At 45.6% G+C, this 15,608-nt stretch overlaps 2 protein-coding genes across 4 annotated transcripts; one reads left to right on the top strand and one right to left on the bottom strand.

The window, feature by feature from the left end:
- The first annotated feature begins 5,472 nt into the window (after window positions 1–5,472).
- Window positions 5,473–8,404, top strand: TNFAIP8L2 (TNF alpha induced protein 8 like 2). Of its 3 annotated transcripts, XM_014560790.2 has the most exons (3): window positions 5,478–5,662; window positions 6,764–6,877; window positions 7,326–8,404. In XM_014560790.2, the coding sequence occupies exon 3, from the start codon at window positions 7,331–7,333 to the stop codon at window positions 7,883–7,885; it is 555 nt and encodes a 184-aa protein (XP_014416276.1). In that variant the 5' UTR covers window positions 5,478–5,662; window positions 6,764–6,877; window positions 7,326–7,330; the 3' UTR covers window positions 7,886–8,404. The 3 variants fall into 3 exon arrangements, with proteins under 3 accessions (XP_032320212.1, XP_014416276.1, XP_006186703.1); XM_032464321.1 differs by lacking the exon at window positions 6,764–6,877 and having other exon boundaries at window positions 5,473–5,662; window positions 7,288–8,404; XM_006186641.2 differs by lacking the exon at window positions 6,764–6,877 and having other exon boundaries at window positions 7,326–8,402.
- Window positions 8,401–15,497, bottom strand: LYSMD1 (LysM domain containing 1). Its single transcript, XM_006186639.3, has 3 exons — window positions 14,657–15,497; window positions 10,018–10,379; window positions 8,401–9,628 (listed from the first exon to the last, which is right to left on the bottom strand). The coding sequence occupies exons 1-3, from the start codon at window positions 14,834–14,836 to the stop codon at window positions 9,490–9,492; spliced, it is 681 nt and encodes a 226-aa protein (XP_006186701.1). The 5' UTR covers window positions 14,837–15,497; the 3' UTR covers window positions 8,401–9,489.
- Between the last annotated feature and the right edge of the window lie 111 nt (window positions 15,498–15,608).

Raw genomic sequence — 15,608 nt, 5'->3', positions numbered from 1 at the left:
AAGTCTCAAAAAACAAACAAACAAACAAACAAACAAACCCTCCAAGCTACATTGAACATAATTCCTAAATGAAAGAAAGAACAATAAATGTTCTTCATGGTGACAGCAGGGAAAGATGTGGATATATTTTATCACGGAGGCTGGGAGAACTTTGGTGGGAGCTGGCTTGGTGCAAAAGAAAGGAGAAAGTGTTCCAAAGAGGAACACAGCTTCAGCTTCAGCAAAAGCTTTTACTTGGTGAGCATGGAACCTGAAACACGGATAAAAAAGGGCCCATGTGATATGTAAAAGATACTAGTTAGAAGCAGAGGGCAGGGGAAGAAGGAGGCAAATTATGGAAGGCCTGGGATACCGAGTGAGTAGGTTAAAATAATTTGCTAGGAATACGAACAGGATATCGTTTCAAGTTTTGTTTTTTGTGTTTTTTGAGTCAGAAATGTATTCTGTTAACTTGGTGTTGGTGTGGCTGTTCACAATCCTAAGTTCTTAGATAAAGGTGTTATTGTCAAATGCTGTATTTCAGCAAGAAGACAAGGAGATCTTCTAGCAAGAAAACAGGACAGTTTAAGGATGAGGGGAGAAAGCCTGTCAGACAAGGATGCTGGCATTGGGTATGGAAAGAAATGGATGACTCTGAGAGATATTTCAAAGGACAAACCAAATGATTCTCTTCCTATTCCCCAGGATCTTCTGAGAAAAAAAATCACAGTTGCACAGATTGGAGCCTTTAATAAATTCAGGATCTCCAAGCTTGGAAAATGACCGTCTCCCAATCCCTACAAGTAACTATGCCAAATGCCTGCTTCTTAAGATCCTTTCCTCACAGTATCCTTGCTCATCTTAGCAGAACCCCATCCACCTTCAGAGAAAACAGAGGTTAAAAGGTGGGAATTCCACCAACCTTTTGCCCTCTAGAGATGCACTTAGCTGCATTCTCACATCTCTCTCATCCCAGCACATGAGGATGCTTGTCGTATGCCTGTCGAAGGCACACCTTTCTGCTTTACTGTAGCTCCATGCACTCAGGCCTATGTCTGTCTTGCTCACCACTGTATCCTTTGCATTTATCACATTGCAGCTATTAACTATTAACACATTGGTTGAATAAATCTGACTCTCTATCTCCTACTCAGGGGTTTTATGCCATATGTCTTCAAATATTTTCTCCTTCCTTAATTTTTTTCATTTAAAACTTTTTTTCTTGTGGGGGAGGTAATTAGATTTATTTATTTTTTAATGGAGGTACTGGGGATTGAACCTGGGACCTTGTGCATGCTAAGCACATGCTCTACCGCTGAGCTATGCCCTCCCCACCTTCCTTCATTTCTAACTGCTCCTTTTCTACTGACATTTCCCCCTCTGCATATACACATGCTCAACAATCTCCCATGATTGAAAGAAAAAAAATTCTAAAATTTCCCTTGATCTTTGCCTGTATTTAGCCACCACTCACCTTCTCTCTTCCCTTCACAGCTAAATTTCTAGAGCCACCCATACTTGTTGTACCCTTTCCCCACCTTCTCAATCATTTTAGTTCTGGCCCCCATCACTCCACTGAGATTGTTCTCAGCAAGGCCACTAAAGGCCTCCTTGTCACATCCAATGAACAGCTCTCCAGTCTTTATCCTTTTGCCCTCTTTTATCCTTTGCATTTGGCCCTGCTGACCCTTCCTTTCTTGAAATGCTCTCCTCTTTTGGCTCCTGGGTCCTTCTTTCTCTTGACAAAGGCTAGGGACTTAATAGATACATATTTTTTAAGTGAATAAATGGCTTCACTTCTCTTAATGCGGCCACTCTTTCTCAGCCTTCTCTGATCTCTCCTTAAATGTCAGTGTTCCCTCGGGTCATATCCTGAGCTAGCTCTTCTTGCTCTAGACACCCGCACTGGCCAAGATCGTCCACACCAAGATTTACAGTAACTAGTTATGTGCTGCTCACCATAAATATCTATAACCTTGGTCTTTCTCCTGAGCTTTAAACTCGCTTTTATAATTGCTTATTGGATACTTTCATTTGGATTTTTCATAGGTATTTACCACTTACTCTAAAGACAGGAAGCTTGTCTTTTATCTTTGTATCTCTAGTACTTAGTCGTAATGCCTGGAATATAGTAAGTAGAGGAAGAAATAAGTGTGCACTACCTCAGCTATGTCAGGCTGAAGTGTTGCTTGACTGCTTCAAATCACACTCAACTCTCTCTTCCTGAACTGGTTTGAGAGTCCTGATCCCAACTACGGGAAAACCTCAGCTGAGCAGAAACATAGGAATGTTCCATTCTGAGTATTTTTCCAGATACTTTGAATTTACCCAATTAAATGCAAAACATTTTCATTTTAACTGTTTCAAATAGGGATTATTCAGAAAGATATTAATTTCCTGTGGATTATATAGTGGAAAGACCACAACTAGGAGTCATTAAGACATAGACTGACCTCCAAAGATAAACCTCTTTATCTCTAAGGCTGAGTCTGTCATCTCTGTGTGGACACTTTACCTGCCTGCCTGCCTCACAGGATGAAGTAAGATAACGTAAGTGAAATGTTTTGTAAATCTCAAAGTGCCTCACACATTTAAGATATCATCATTATCCAGATTTTTGCTTACTCAGAGGAAGCACTGTGAACTTTTGTCCAGGACAACAGTGAGGACCCCAAGGTCTAGAGTATGTGTAGTTGATACCGTTTGCTCATCCTCTACAGGGCCAGCAACGCTGCAATTTCCAACTGTCTGCTTTTCCGTTTTCCTAGCCTCCTCTTGCTATCTGTGTTAATTCTCACCGGTGGTCTTGTTTCTGAAAGCTCCTCTTTCCTCTTTTGATTTGCTACTGATTATATGCTGTGGGCTCAGAGAAGATTACTAGAAATAGGTATAGATTAAAAGAAAATAAAAGAAAGACTTCCACATGAGTGAAGCCAATAACATAATATGTAACTCTTACGTTGCTACCATTTCCCCTTCTCTGCTAGTTCTTGGATGTGTTTTGAATTTTTTTTTTCCAGCAAATATTTATTGAGCACAGTCATGCCAGGCACTAAAGTATAATCCCTGCCCTCATGGCGTTTACAGTCTGGTATAGAGGCAGTTAATAAAGTCACAAATTACAATGAAGAGTGACTGTCATAATAGGGGAGGTTTGCAGCTCTACAGGACTACCTAACAGAGGATCTAATGTAGTTTAGGGAGTCATGATGGCTTCCCAGTCATGACGGCTTCATACGACTTTCCAGCTGAGGCCTGAAGGATGGGTAGGAATTAACAGGGCAGGGAAGAGGTATGCACGGGAAGAGAGATGAGAAGCGGGAAAGTCTAGAGCACAGGAAGAGGTAGAAGGAGAGGGAGAGAGAGAAGCCAACCATGCTGAGTACTGGAGGAGCTGAGAGAATTACAGGATGGCTAGAGCAGAGCACAAGGTGAAGCTGGAGAGGTAAACAGGCAAGGAGCTGGCGGCAGAATTCTGGATTCGGAAGGTATTAGTGTATTTACATCTACTTGTATTTTCACTCTTCTTATCTTCCAATTAGATTATGCATTTCTTTTAAAAAGGACTTGTACTTTTCCTGTGATTTTGGCAGTGCCACCTACTACTGTCCCCGGGTGCATGATCAGTAAAGTGACAGAGCGTACAGGAGTAGAATACTGCCACGTTCATTATCAAAAAAAAGCAGAGGCTTGGGAATCACAAGGTTCTCAGCCTGTCATTACTTAGCTCTCTAATTTGGGGTCAGGTTATCTAATCTCTTTAAGCCTTAGTGTTTTTCATCAGCAAAAAGGATGCAGTGCATGTAATTCATAAAGGTATCAGGGAATGAAATGAGATATTTATATACGATCTAGCGGAGTGCACCCAACAAACGGCATGGCCTGCTCTCTCCTCTCACTTCCCTCCCCTGAACTCACAGTTCATTCTTTTCCATCTGCCCCCACACCTTGCTCCATAAACATTACCTCCTCTCCTTTACATTTTCTAAGCCTCCCTCTCCACCGGCTCCTTTGTCTCAGCCTACAAATGTCCTCAAACTCCAAACTAAAAATAGTTCCTCTCTCAGTCCAGCTCCCCATCCCCTTAACCTATCTTTCCATTTCTCTTCATCCCTCTACCACCACACTCCTTAAAGGAGTTGTTCACATTTCCCAATCCAACCTGTATCAAGGACCCTCAGATCTGGACCCTGGGCTGAGAGAGGTAGGAGAAAGAAACGAACAAAGACCCAACCACTGTCTCCAAGGAGAGCCACTGGAGAGCCAGCAGGGTCAGTGGTATGCTGGCTGCCTCAACTTCTTAACTTCAACTTACTCTTCAACTTCTCACAGCCAGATAACTTTCCAATTCTCCCCTGCCTGCTAGAACTTCTCATAAAATCACCAGATCCCAAAGTCTCTCATTGGTTCTCATCCTGTGCTTAAGCAAGCTATACCACTGATCACTTCCTTCTAAGCACGCCCTTCGCTCAGCTCAAAATTTACTGGAGCCTCTAACCCATTCCCACTGTGCTAATGATTTCACTCCCCTGATCAAAAATCTTTGATGTCTCCCTTCTCTCTACAGCAAAAGCCTGAGGCCTTGAACAACTCCTTTAAAGCCTTCCATGATCTGGTCTTTTTCCCCCTTCACTTCTTTTTCAAACAACCTATGCTCCAGACATACAGAATAAATCACCACTTCCTGAATGTGCCCTGTATTATCTTTATTTGCTGGGTGGCTCATGCTTATCCCCATTATCTGAGAAGCATTTCTTCCACATTCTGCCTATTAAGTAGTTAAATCCATCCTTCTAAGTCTACTTCTTCAGCCCTCCTATCAGAAAGAATCTAAATTGCTTTTTACTCTCATAATTCCTTAAACTTCTATTAAAGCTAAAGCCATCATTTGGCGTGTATTACAGTTATGTGTGCTTCCATTTCTCTCCCTGACCAGGCTTACAAGATTGTTGATGGTAAATAATTTTGCCTCATGCAAGAACTGTGACTTACCTTCATTTTTGTATCCTGTTAGCAGCTACAAAGCACAGTAAGCTTGTTTAATGGTTCAGTGATGTGCTGACACCTGCTGGTCATATCTGGTTCGGCCGCCCTGACCCCAGCACCTTCTTCTCCCCAGTATTAAGGGTGTAGACACCCTCAGCTGGGCAGGCACTGGAAACACATTCTTGCAGTAATGCCCCATGCATCACCCTTCCCTGGAGACTCCAAGGGACACACTCAGACCTGCTCATCTCTAACCTGCCTCTGGTATCCCCAGTCTAAGTTCAGTTCAAACTTCAGAACTTGCCCCACTGATCCCCACCCCGGCAATTTGTACTTAACATTTTCCCCATTACCACAGAAATACAAGGAGAAACAAAGTCTCAAGGAATTGGACAACAAGGAAAGAAAGAAGCAGACAAATGATTTGGGAGCAAGGGATGTGCAACCCTCCTTCTCACCTCAAAGGATCAAGCCTATTTCCTACAGAGTGGTATTCCTTTGGACCTCTGTCTTATTTCTAGGAGACTCTCGGGACATAGACCTGGGTGACAGTGTGATGAACCGGAGGTTGAGCACAGAGCAGGGAGGCGGGGCTTGGAGGTGGAGCTAGGCCAAAGGGCCTCTCACTTAGGAGCTTCTCCATTCTGTCAGCTCTCCCGGAACATCCAAGGCAAGACTGGCACCCAGGGGACAGCAGGTGAGGGACCGGCAATGATAGAAGGGTAGGCTATAAGGGTGATGGTGGCAGAAGAGTCCCAGCTCTGTCAGCCTGAGTTTTCCATATTGTGAGACTCTCATTTGATAGAATTCTTGAGTCCCCAGTGGGGAGGTCCAGCTCAGTTTTTTTCCTGGGGCAAGGCAGCCTCAGAAAGAAAGACGTGGTTCAGGGTGGGTGGGGGCAGGGCTGAGGGATGACAATGGATATGGGTATGTGACAGGCTACTGAGAGATGCAAAACCTTCGGAGACATGGAGATAGACACAAGGGCCAGAGGGAGAGCATGGCACAGAGGGAGAGCATGGCCAGAGGATCACAGGGCAGGCCAGGCAAGAGAAAAAGGGAGACTGAAACAGGGAGAGAAGGAGAAGACAGTGGAGCAAATGTGAGATGGCATCGGGGACAGTGAGAGCTGGGTAACAGGAAGGCCAAGGAGGAAGGCAGGCTCACATGGAGCAATCTCCTCTTCCGGCCATGGAGCGTGGTTCTGAAAGCCCCCACCAAAGCCCGGAGCAGAGCGAGGTTCCAGGTTCCCAGAGGACTGATTCGGCCGGGGTAGAACCCCCCCGGCCACCCACCTCCCCTGCCTCTTCAGACTCCCATTTTGGTTGGGGGAGAGGGCGAGGCTGCTCCTCACTGCGGTCACAGCCACATCCTGCAGAGCAGGGGAGGGGGAAGTAAGAAGCAAAACAAGCAGAACCGGCACAGGCGAGGACCATGGGGAGCACGCCCTGGACACATGCAGCTGACGGGCCGCCGGGGGTCCTCAGCTCAGTCGCAGCAGAGGCCCTGAGTTCTCTAGGACTGCCCTGAGGGCCTGTCTCTCAGGGTTCCTCACTGCGCTTCAGCCTCACCGGGAACATTCCAGGGAAGGAGGTTTCTTTTGATTCTTTGGTTCAAAGCCCACTTTTATCATTTGCTAGTGACTTTAGTCAAGTTGCTTAATTTCTCTTAGCTTCATTTTTCTCACTGCAAATTGGGGATACCTACCTTACAAAGAGTTAGGAAGACCAAGATATTTCACATAGAGCGCCTGGCATATAGTAGGTTCTCAATAAATGTTAGTTATTATCTTTATCAGGACTCCCGGGACCGCTGTATCTCTCACCTGTGTAAGGCAGTACAGCACACCAGCTGACACCGGCTTCTGGAGTTAGGAAACCAGTTGTGCTCGAGCTTGGATACATTATCTAATGTAAGCCTCAGTTTGCTCAGCTGTAAAACAAGGACAGTAAAACCTAGAGCCCATAGATGTATGGTACCCAGTCAGCGTCCAAAAATGGCAGCTGTGAGAGCTACCTGCCAGGTAGCTTTGTCTGCTCCGCAGTAGTAGCAACAGCTTACTTCCCCTTAGGTCTTAACTGGTGGTGGGCTAGCCTCCTGTGCACCTTCAGTCCTCCAGCCAAAGCTAGGACTGCTCCTCGAGGCTGTTTTAGAGATCAAGATTTCCCACAGTACTAAAGGGGAAAATGGGAACAAGGCACAGAGGGCTGAGGGGACCCAGGGGGAAAAAGATGACAAAGATGATGATGAGACAGAAACCAGAGACAGAAAGGGGAAAAGCCATTTCTCTCTTTCTAAGGAAGCCTGTGGCCTTTCTTCTAGTGACTGACCCCATACCTCACCTCCCCACCCCCTCCCAGGAGCCATGGAGTCCTTCAGTTCCAAGAGTCTGGTCCTGCAGGCCGAGAAGAAGCTACTGAGTAAGATGGCGGGTCGGTCTGTGGCTCATCTCTTCATCGATGAGACGAGCAGCCAGGTGCTCGATGAGCTCTACCGTGTGTCCAAAGAGTACACACACAGCCGGCCCCAGGCGCAGCGGGTGATCAAGGACCTGATCAAGGTGGCCGTCAAGGTGGCCGTGCTGCACCGCAGCGGCTGCTTCGGCCCCGGGGAGCTGGCCCTGGCCACCCGCTTCCGCCAGAAGCTGCGCCAGGGCGCCATGACAGCGCTCAGCTTCGGCGAGGTGGACTTCACCTTCGAGGCCGCCGTGCTGGCTGGCCTGCTGGCCGAGTGCCGGGACATGCTGCTGGACCTGGTGGCGCCCCACCTCACGCCCAAGTCTCACGGCCGCATCCGCCACGTGTTCGACCACTTCTCTGACCCCGGGCTGCTCACGGCCCTCTACGGGCCTGACTTCACGCAGCACCTCGGCCGGCTCTGCGACGGGCTCAGGAAGCTGCTGGACGAGGGGAAGCTCTGAGGGCCCGCGGCCCAGCGCGGTCCTTCTTGGCAAAATGGCTGACTGAGAGAACCACAGACAATGGGCTTTCTAACCCTGCTCCTCTGCACTAATGCTTTTCAGCCCCAGGCTTCAGTCCTTCCCAAGAGTGTTTTTGACTGAGTCCACCCCGCCCCCAAAGTGCGGGTGGAGAAGAAGCCATGCTGAGGGTTGAGGCCTCTCTCCCAGTCCAGCCCCTAGACAGGAAACAAAGCTGCCTGAAAAAGATGAAGTGAAACCTGGATCTCTGTTTTCCCCATAAGGGATGTTCCAAACAGGCAAGCCCCCTGTCCTTGGAACCAGGGGAGGGGGGGCGTAGCCACCCTAACTCCTCTGGGGACACTAAAGACAGAAGTGGGGAGGAGGCCCTCAGAGACACGCTAGAGCTTCAGCTGCAGGCAGAGCCTGGACGGCGGCAGCGGCTCTGCTCCAGAGTGCAGGGAAGACGGGGCTAGGGCAGGGGAGAGGCTCACAGAGGAAATAAAACTATGAAAACATGCACAGAGCTCAATGTTTAATCTCTCCAGCTTCTTAGATTTTACGATCGTCACAGAGGAAAGAGGTATATAAACACCGCCTTTCTCACCTCTCACCATTTCCATACAGGAGACTGAGGCATATTTCCAGTATCACTGGAGTGCTCTTGCCTACTTGTTCTGTTTAAGAAACTCAAAAAATCCTGTACTGCAGATCAGTGCTACAAATTGCAAATAAATATGCAGTGAGGAGCAAGGCATAGATCACGAGGCTCTGGTGGGGACAGGGGATCACAAAGAGACTCCCACAACTGTCCTGCTCTTTAAACTCCAAGGCAATTCTTCCTCCGTCCCTTAGCCTCACACAGGCTGAACAGAGGAGCAGATTAGATGGGTGAACTGGGGACATGGAGTGTTCCAGACCCTTTATTGCCATTTTTCTCTCAAAGCAAAGTTGTGGAAAAGTTATAGTGACCTGGTTAACTACAACTGAGCCCAAAGTCTTGAGACTGGGGAGAGGCCCTGCACCATCTGCCATTCCCTGCACTGGGGCTAGATCACCGACACCCATTCTCAATAACACGGTTGGGGAAGGTGGGAAAGGTCGGGAGCCAGCAGTCACTGGCTCACTCACTGTTCTGGGGTTCCCCTCACCCCAAGGATCTAGAAATCCCATTTTTCAACTAAGAGTGGGAAAGAATAAGATACAGCAAATAAATATTACTTCAAAATAGCACCAAATAAATTAGGTAACACAGTTGGAGATGGGGAGGAAGTTGGGGGCCAGGTGAGTCCCTGCCTCCCTGCTCTAAGGCCAAGGGATGGTGAAACGGGTGGGAAAGGCAGCAGGGATGTTAAAAGAGCCTTTTGAATCTAAAGGCCAATGCTAGATTCAGCCCAAGAACTGAGAAGGGGTCTAATTCCCATCCCCTACCCTTGCCAGTAGAACTGCTCCAGGCCAAGTAACTCTGGATGGACAAGGAGGCTGGGAAGATGGCAGGAGTAAGGGAGCTGGGCTGGGAAGCCATGTTCTTGAGCCTCACCTCAGGCTCCTCTCCCCCTCAAGTTGCTCCTTCAACATCTTGCTTCTCTCAATCATTTCTGGGGACATCAGAGTTTGAAGATTTCATCCTCCTGGTCCCGAAGTGTCTGGGTCCGAGAGGTCCGGGTCAGCGGCACAGGACCCAGGACTGCTCGTTGCTGCATCCGAGGAGAGCTCAGGTGAAGACCTGAATCCTCCCCAGGTACCCTGCAGGTGAGAAAAGCGGGGAAAGAGTGACAGATCAGGGGAAGAGCCTGAGACTGGCCGAGTGAACAGGTACACAGGAAGCTGTCCTCCTCTCCTAATAAACATGTGCTGGTTACTTTAAGATGGAGCCTCGATACCCTCTCAATAAATACCAACCCTAATGCTCCTTTCGTGGATCATCAGTGCAGTGAGAACACAGAGCCATTTCCCAGTGCCTCTGCCCACTGCAGTAGCCATAGGCTCTGCTCATTGCCTTGGGGTGACCTGGAGGAAAAGGCTTCACCAGGCTTCCAGTGACACTGTGTTTACCTACTTCGTGTCTGGTCAGCTAAGGTTGGAAGTACAGAGAAGTCTATGGAGGGATTTAAAAGGAATCATTCAAGACTCACCCACTTTTCCCTTTTTTCAGCTTCTGGGTAGCAGCCTTCTTTGACAGGCTGATCTGTGAATCAAGCTTCTTAAGGAAATCAGAGGCAGAGAGGTCATGGATGGGAGTCGGGGGCTCCTGGCCAGGCATGGGAAGGACTTCACCATTGGCATGTCCCAAACCTGTCTCTTGTTTCTTCCTCTCAGCTGAGTGTGGCCAAACTTCATCCTTACTTGGCTGTACCTCTTCTCCATCCTTCTCTTCCTCAGAATCCAAACCATTGAACAGGTCTCTGGGCTCTGTCAGGATGGGGATGTAGAGGGTTTTCTTCAGGAAGATGGAGTCATTAGTATAAAGGCGGTTTGCACGCTTAATCTGTTCCATCTTTAAAAAAAAGTTACCACAATTAATGACAGTAATACTGATTCAGCTCATTATTTGTACAGCATCTCATGCCTATTAAAGTGATCATACAAAGTCTCTTCCAATCTTATAACAACCAAAACTACAACGGGTTGATAGTATCCCTATTTTATTGGTCAGAAGTTTTCATATGTTTTGGTCTTAGGGCCCCTTTATTTTTATTTATTTTTTTTCTTTTTGGGGGGAGGGGATTAGGTTTTTACTTATTTGTTTATTTACTGGAGGGACTGGGGATTGAACCAAGGACCCTGTGCATGCTAAGCAGGAGCTCTACCACTGAGCTCTACTCTTACATTTTTAAAAATTATTGAGGAAAAAAGCTTCATGTTGATCACAGCTATCAATACTTAAGGGTATTATAAATAAAAAAATTAAAAACGCTTATTTTAAAAAAAACAAACCATTACATGTTAACAAAAATATTTTTTAAAAAAGTTTTTCAGTAAATGAATTTGAATATCAGCTTTTATTCTTTTTTTTAAATGGGGGGGAGGGGATTAGGTTTTTACTTATTTGTTTATTTAATGGAGGTACTGGGGATTGAACCTAGGACCTCACGTATGCTTAGCAGGCACTCTCCCACTGAGCTATCCCCTCCCCACCAATAAAAATATTTTAATGAAAAATAATTCTATTTTCCAAAACAAAAACAACAAAAATGTAGCAAGAAGAGAGGCATTGTTTTACATTTTTGCACATCACTTTAATGTCTGACTTAATAGAAGACAACAGGATTCTCATATCTGCCTCTACATTCAATCTGCTGCAATTTCACATGTCATGTAGCCTCTGGAAAGCACAATGCACTCGAGAGAGTGAGAATGAAGAGACATTATTGCTGTGAAAATAGTTTTGACCTTGTGGATCAAAGGGTCCCTGGACCTCACTTTGAGAACATCCGTTAAAGATGATGGAACTGAGGCTCAGAGAAGTTAAGTTACTTGCCTAGCAAGTTATTGCCAGAGCTAGACCTAGAATTCTGGGCCTTTTTACTCCTTCCAGGAAATGCCTTTCTTACTATAATAATTTCACTGGTCGAATATTTATTTAGTACCTATTTATTCATCACTGAACATAATGACTGGCATCACCATCTGTATCTACCTGCCTTCCAAGGTAGAAATATCAGTGTCATCCTCAACTCACACTTTACCTTCACCACCCATACCCAGCAGGTAAACAAAAATGCTGCAAAACCCTCTCTCACATCTAATCTCATCTTCACATTTACTGCCATCGATTTAGAACAACAGACTCTTAATGTTTCTCATCTGGGTATTGTAACAATTCTTCAACTGCCCTTCTCTCCATTTCTACTTATCCTCCACCTTGCTGACATCTGTCTTTCTAAAAAAATTAATCTGATAAACCCCCTACTCTGCTTATAAACTTCCTACAGCTCCCCACTGACTCCGAGATAAAATTAGCATTGAAGGGTGTTCTCAATCTAGCCCCCCTAGGATGTCCACTCACATCTTCCTTCTTCTGCCACTTATATATTTTTGCCATCCCAAACTTTTCACTTTTCTTCCAACATTTCATGATCTTTCACACTTTTGTGTCTTTATCTGCCTGGACTGCATCTCCATTATTCCCTTCTCTGCCTGGAAAGCTTCTCCTCAACTATCACTGCCTTTGTGTTATCTTCTTCAAGGTTCCCAATGCATACTGTCAGTATTGTTGTAATAATACGTACCCTATTATATTGTTAGTCACCTTTTTGCCTATTTGTCTTGCCCAAACTGTGAGTCCTTTAAGGGCAGGGTTGGTGACTTGCTGTCTCTGTATCCCTAAGACACTCCTCAGCATTGCACAAGCTTGGCACACAGCAGAAGCTCATGAATGCTTTATGAGTAAATAAACTAGGTAATAAAATCCAGAATCCACAGATATACTGTATCAGTATTTTATTATCAGAGGCCAGGCAGCCAGTTTTACTAAAAATCCATTCCATATTGGCACCAGTTTGAGAAATCATAATTCTTATATCTGTCAAATATCAAAGCTGTTTCCACCCTGGGGTAAGACTACTATAATAAACTTGACTAATAAAGTTTTATACTATAAAGAGTTTAAAAATAAAACCAGATAAATGTGAAAAATAAAAAAAGTTAAAAGTGGTTTGTAGTTTTGTACTTTTACTTTGCCAAGTGCTTTGATGCTATTAATTTTATTTTTCCTAGATAATATCCTAGGTCCCTCCTAGTTCCAAGATGATATGAATTAATCTGTGAACTTTCCATTGCTTTTATGATTTCCTAGAAGTATATATAAGGAGAGAATGTTCCACTTCCATCAAACCAAGAGATAGAAAGCCCATTAGAATCTAGTCAGTTTAATAGAGCAATTCAAAGTGAGGATTTGAGAATGAGAGAACCTGGTCTGAATTCTAGCTCTACTAATTAGACTAGTTGTACATAGTCATAGCAAGTTATCTCCCTAAGCTTCAGCCTCCTTATCTTTAAAAAATGTTTTCATCGAAGTAAAATTGACTTACAATATTATATTAGTTTCAGGTGTACAACACAGTAATTCATTATTCCTTATCTTTAAATGGAAATAGTTACACTTACCTCATAAAGGTTTAAGGAGATAATATGAGATAATATACAGAGCTTGGCACATACTAAGGGTTCCTTAAATGATCGGTAGGTAATAACTTAGGTAATTTATTTACCTAAGTTTTTTATTTGATACATCTTCCTCATTTTACAAATGGTGAGGAAACTGAGGACCCAGGCAGGGGAAGTGATTGACTATTCAGTCACTCAACTAGTAAGCAGCAGGATGAGGCCAGAGCCCAGAACACTTCTTCACTAGGCCATAGAGCTTTTCTGTTCTCAGAAAGGTACAGGGCTGCAAGAAACCTCAGAAAAAATTATTGATTCACTAGCAGCACAGGTCCCTTCATTGCACAGCCTCTGAGCCTCTGCTGGGATGAAAGGGCTGCTCAATACTTTCATATCCACTTCCTTTGGATAGGCAATCCCTCTGCTTCAAATGCTTACTTTCCTATACTCCCAGTCTCCATGGGTAGAAATCTTAGCCATACTTTCATTCATTCAAAAAACATCTATTGAGCCTCTTTGTGCTGGGCACTATGCCAGGTTCTAGAGATATAAAATTGAAAGGAAATAGTTCCGTCCCTTAAAGAGAGTATAGGCTATTGGAAAGACAAAGATGTAGAAGGTGTAAACCACTGGATCACATAGGTTTATAGAGAAGAGCATAGAGGAAGGAACTTGTAAGTTTTTCAAGGCCCATCATGATGGCTCCCTTAAAATCTGCACTAATGTCCCCTTCCAAATAAAAATTAATCTTCTTTCCTGATTTCTCACTCTTTGTTAACACCTCTACAAACTCACCACCTTCTATCACCTACGATCATTATTTGTGTCCCTGTGTACTTCTCACTAGACTGTACATTACAAGAGGGCAGCAACTATACATAGACGTTTCTATCTCCTAAGATGGTTATCACAGTGCTTTAAACATACCAAGCATAAAAATGTTGGCTAAATTCAACAGGATGTGGAAAAGAAATCCTCATTAACTCTAAAGCAATATATTTTTACTCCTACCAAATATACCCTATGCATGACCTGAGATGCTTGGCATAGAGAGTACCTGTTTTGCACCAAGGAGGCCACTTTCCTGAAAAGAAGACAGAACACTGAGGAGGGAAAAAGAACAAGAAGAGACAGGCACTTAAGGAACTCAGGGATCCAAACCAGCTCTCCATTATTTCCTGTAAATGTTTAATCACTCTCAATTAAAATTTCTATGTGGTTAATAGTATGGGCTTTGGAATCAGACAGACCTGTTTGAATTGTTTCACTCCAACACTTATTAGTTATTTGACCTTGGTCAAACTGGTTAACCAGTCTAAGTCTCAGTTTCTTCATCTCTAAAAAGGGGACAATGATTGTATGCTTGATAGGGATGTGAGGATCAAATGGGCTAATGGATGTAAAGTCTTTGGTACAGTGACTGGCGGAATAAAGAGGAGCTGCTCCCCTCCGCTGGGATAGTGACACAAAATCTGTCCCAACCAGACAGTGCAACACTGAGATGGGAAAACAAACAAAAAGGTAAAGGTGGGCCGGACTTCTATCACAATGTATCACAATTAGTTAATTTAGATACAACTAGGAAAATTTCAGGGGAAGTTGCCCAGAGGGCCGCTACATTCCCCTGAGGAATAAATCTCTTCTAAGTTCCAATCCTGCGAGACTCACCGTCACCCCGTATTTGAGTGCTAGTCCAGCCAGGGTGTCTCCAGGCGCCAGCTGATGCTCCAGTCGTCTTTCCCTCACTGGGGAGCAGGCAGACTGCACCAGGCTTCCATAAGAACGAGCCCGGCTCCCCCGAAGCAGTCCTGACCCTCCGACGGGGGCCTGTCTAGAGGGAGAAGCCATCTCCTCACCCTGCGGACAACTGAGGGTTGCAACTGCAGGAGGCCCGGCTAAGTGATCGATAATGACGGATCCGGGGTCTAGAAACGGATAGCTAGAGGATTCCTTTCCCCTTCTGTCTTCTCTCCTAAGTCTCCCCGCCTCTCCTGGCACTAGCCGACCTCTCAGCCCTTGCTTCTTCTCCCTCCAAGTCCCTTTCCCACAAGTCTGTACCCTGACTATTCAGTCTCTACCTGAGTCCCTCCTTAGCACCCCTCCGACTTTCGACCCCCGACAGCAACTAGCGGCATTGACCTCTGACCTTTGAACTCTAGACACCGTCCTCAACACTCCGCTCGGTTTGCCCCCAGGTCGGGTAGCCTGACCTCCCCGTCCCCCGACACTCCAACTCCGCCCCGTCCCGGGGTTGGTCCGCTAGGGTCAGGAACAAATCAGGCCCATCCCAGGTGGGCTGTGGCCGCAGACGAAGCTTGTGATGATTGCGAGAGGCTGTAGCACAGTTTCCCCTCAGCGATCCTCAAAGGTCCGCTCCACATCAAATCAGTCACACGCTCAAACTCGGGCTCCACATCTAGGGTCTTGTCCCTCTAAACGCCTCAGATCTGCCAAGATGCAAGGCCTGGATCCAGCCGGGCGGCAAGCTCTTTGACAAAAGACTTCATTTCCCAAAATGCGCCGCGCGGGCGGGGTCGCAGGGCACCATAGGAAATGCAGTCCCCTCAACAGGCTGGAGGCGGGCTTTCGGAATCGCGCGGTGCATGCGTGGAAGCGCATC

Source organism: Camelus ferus, chromosome 21, assembly GCF_009834535.1.
Source record: "Camelus ferus isolate YT-003-E chromosome 21, BCGSAC_Cfer_1.0, whole genome shotgun sequence".
Lineage (NCBI taxonomy): Eukaryota > Metazoa > Chordata > Mammalia > Artiodactyla > Camelidae > Camelus > Camelus ferus.
This window is presented reverse-complemented; position numbering and strand designations above follow the sequence as displayed.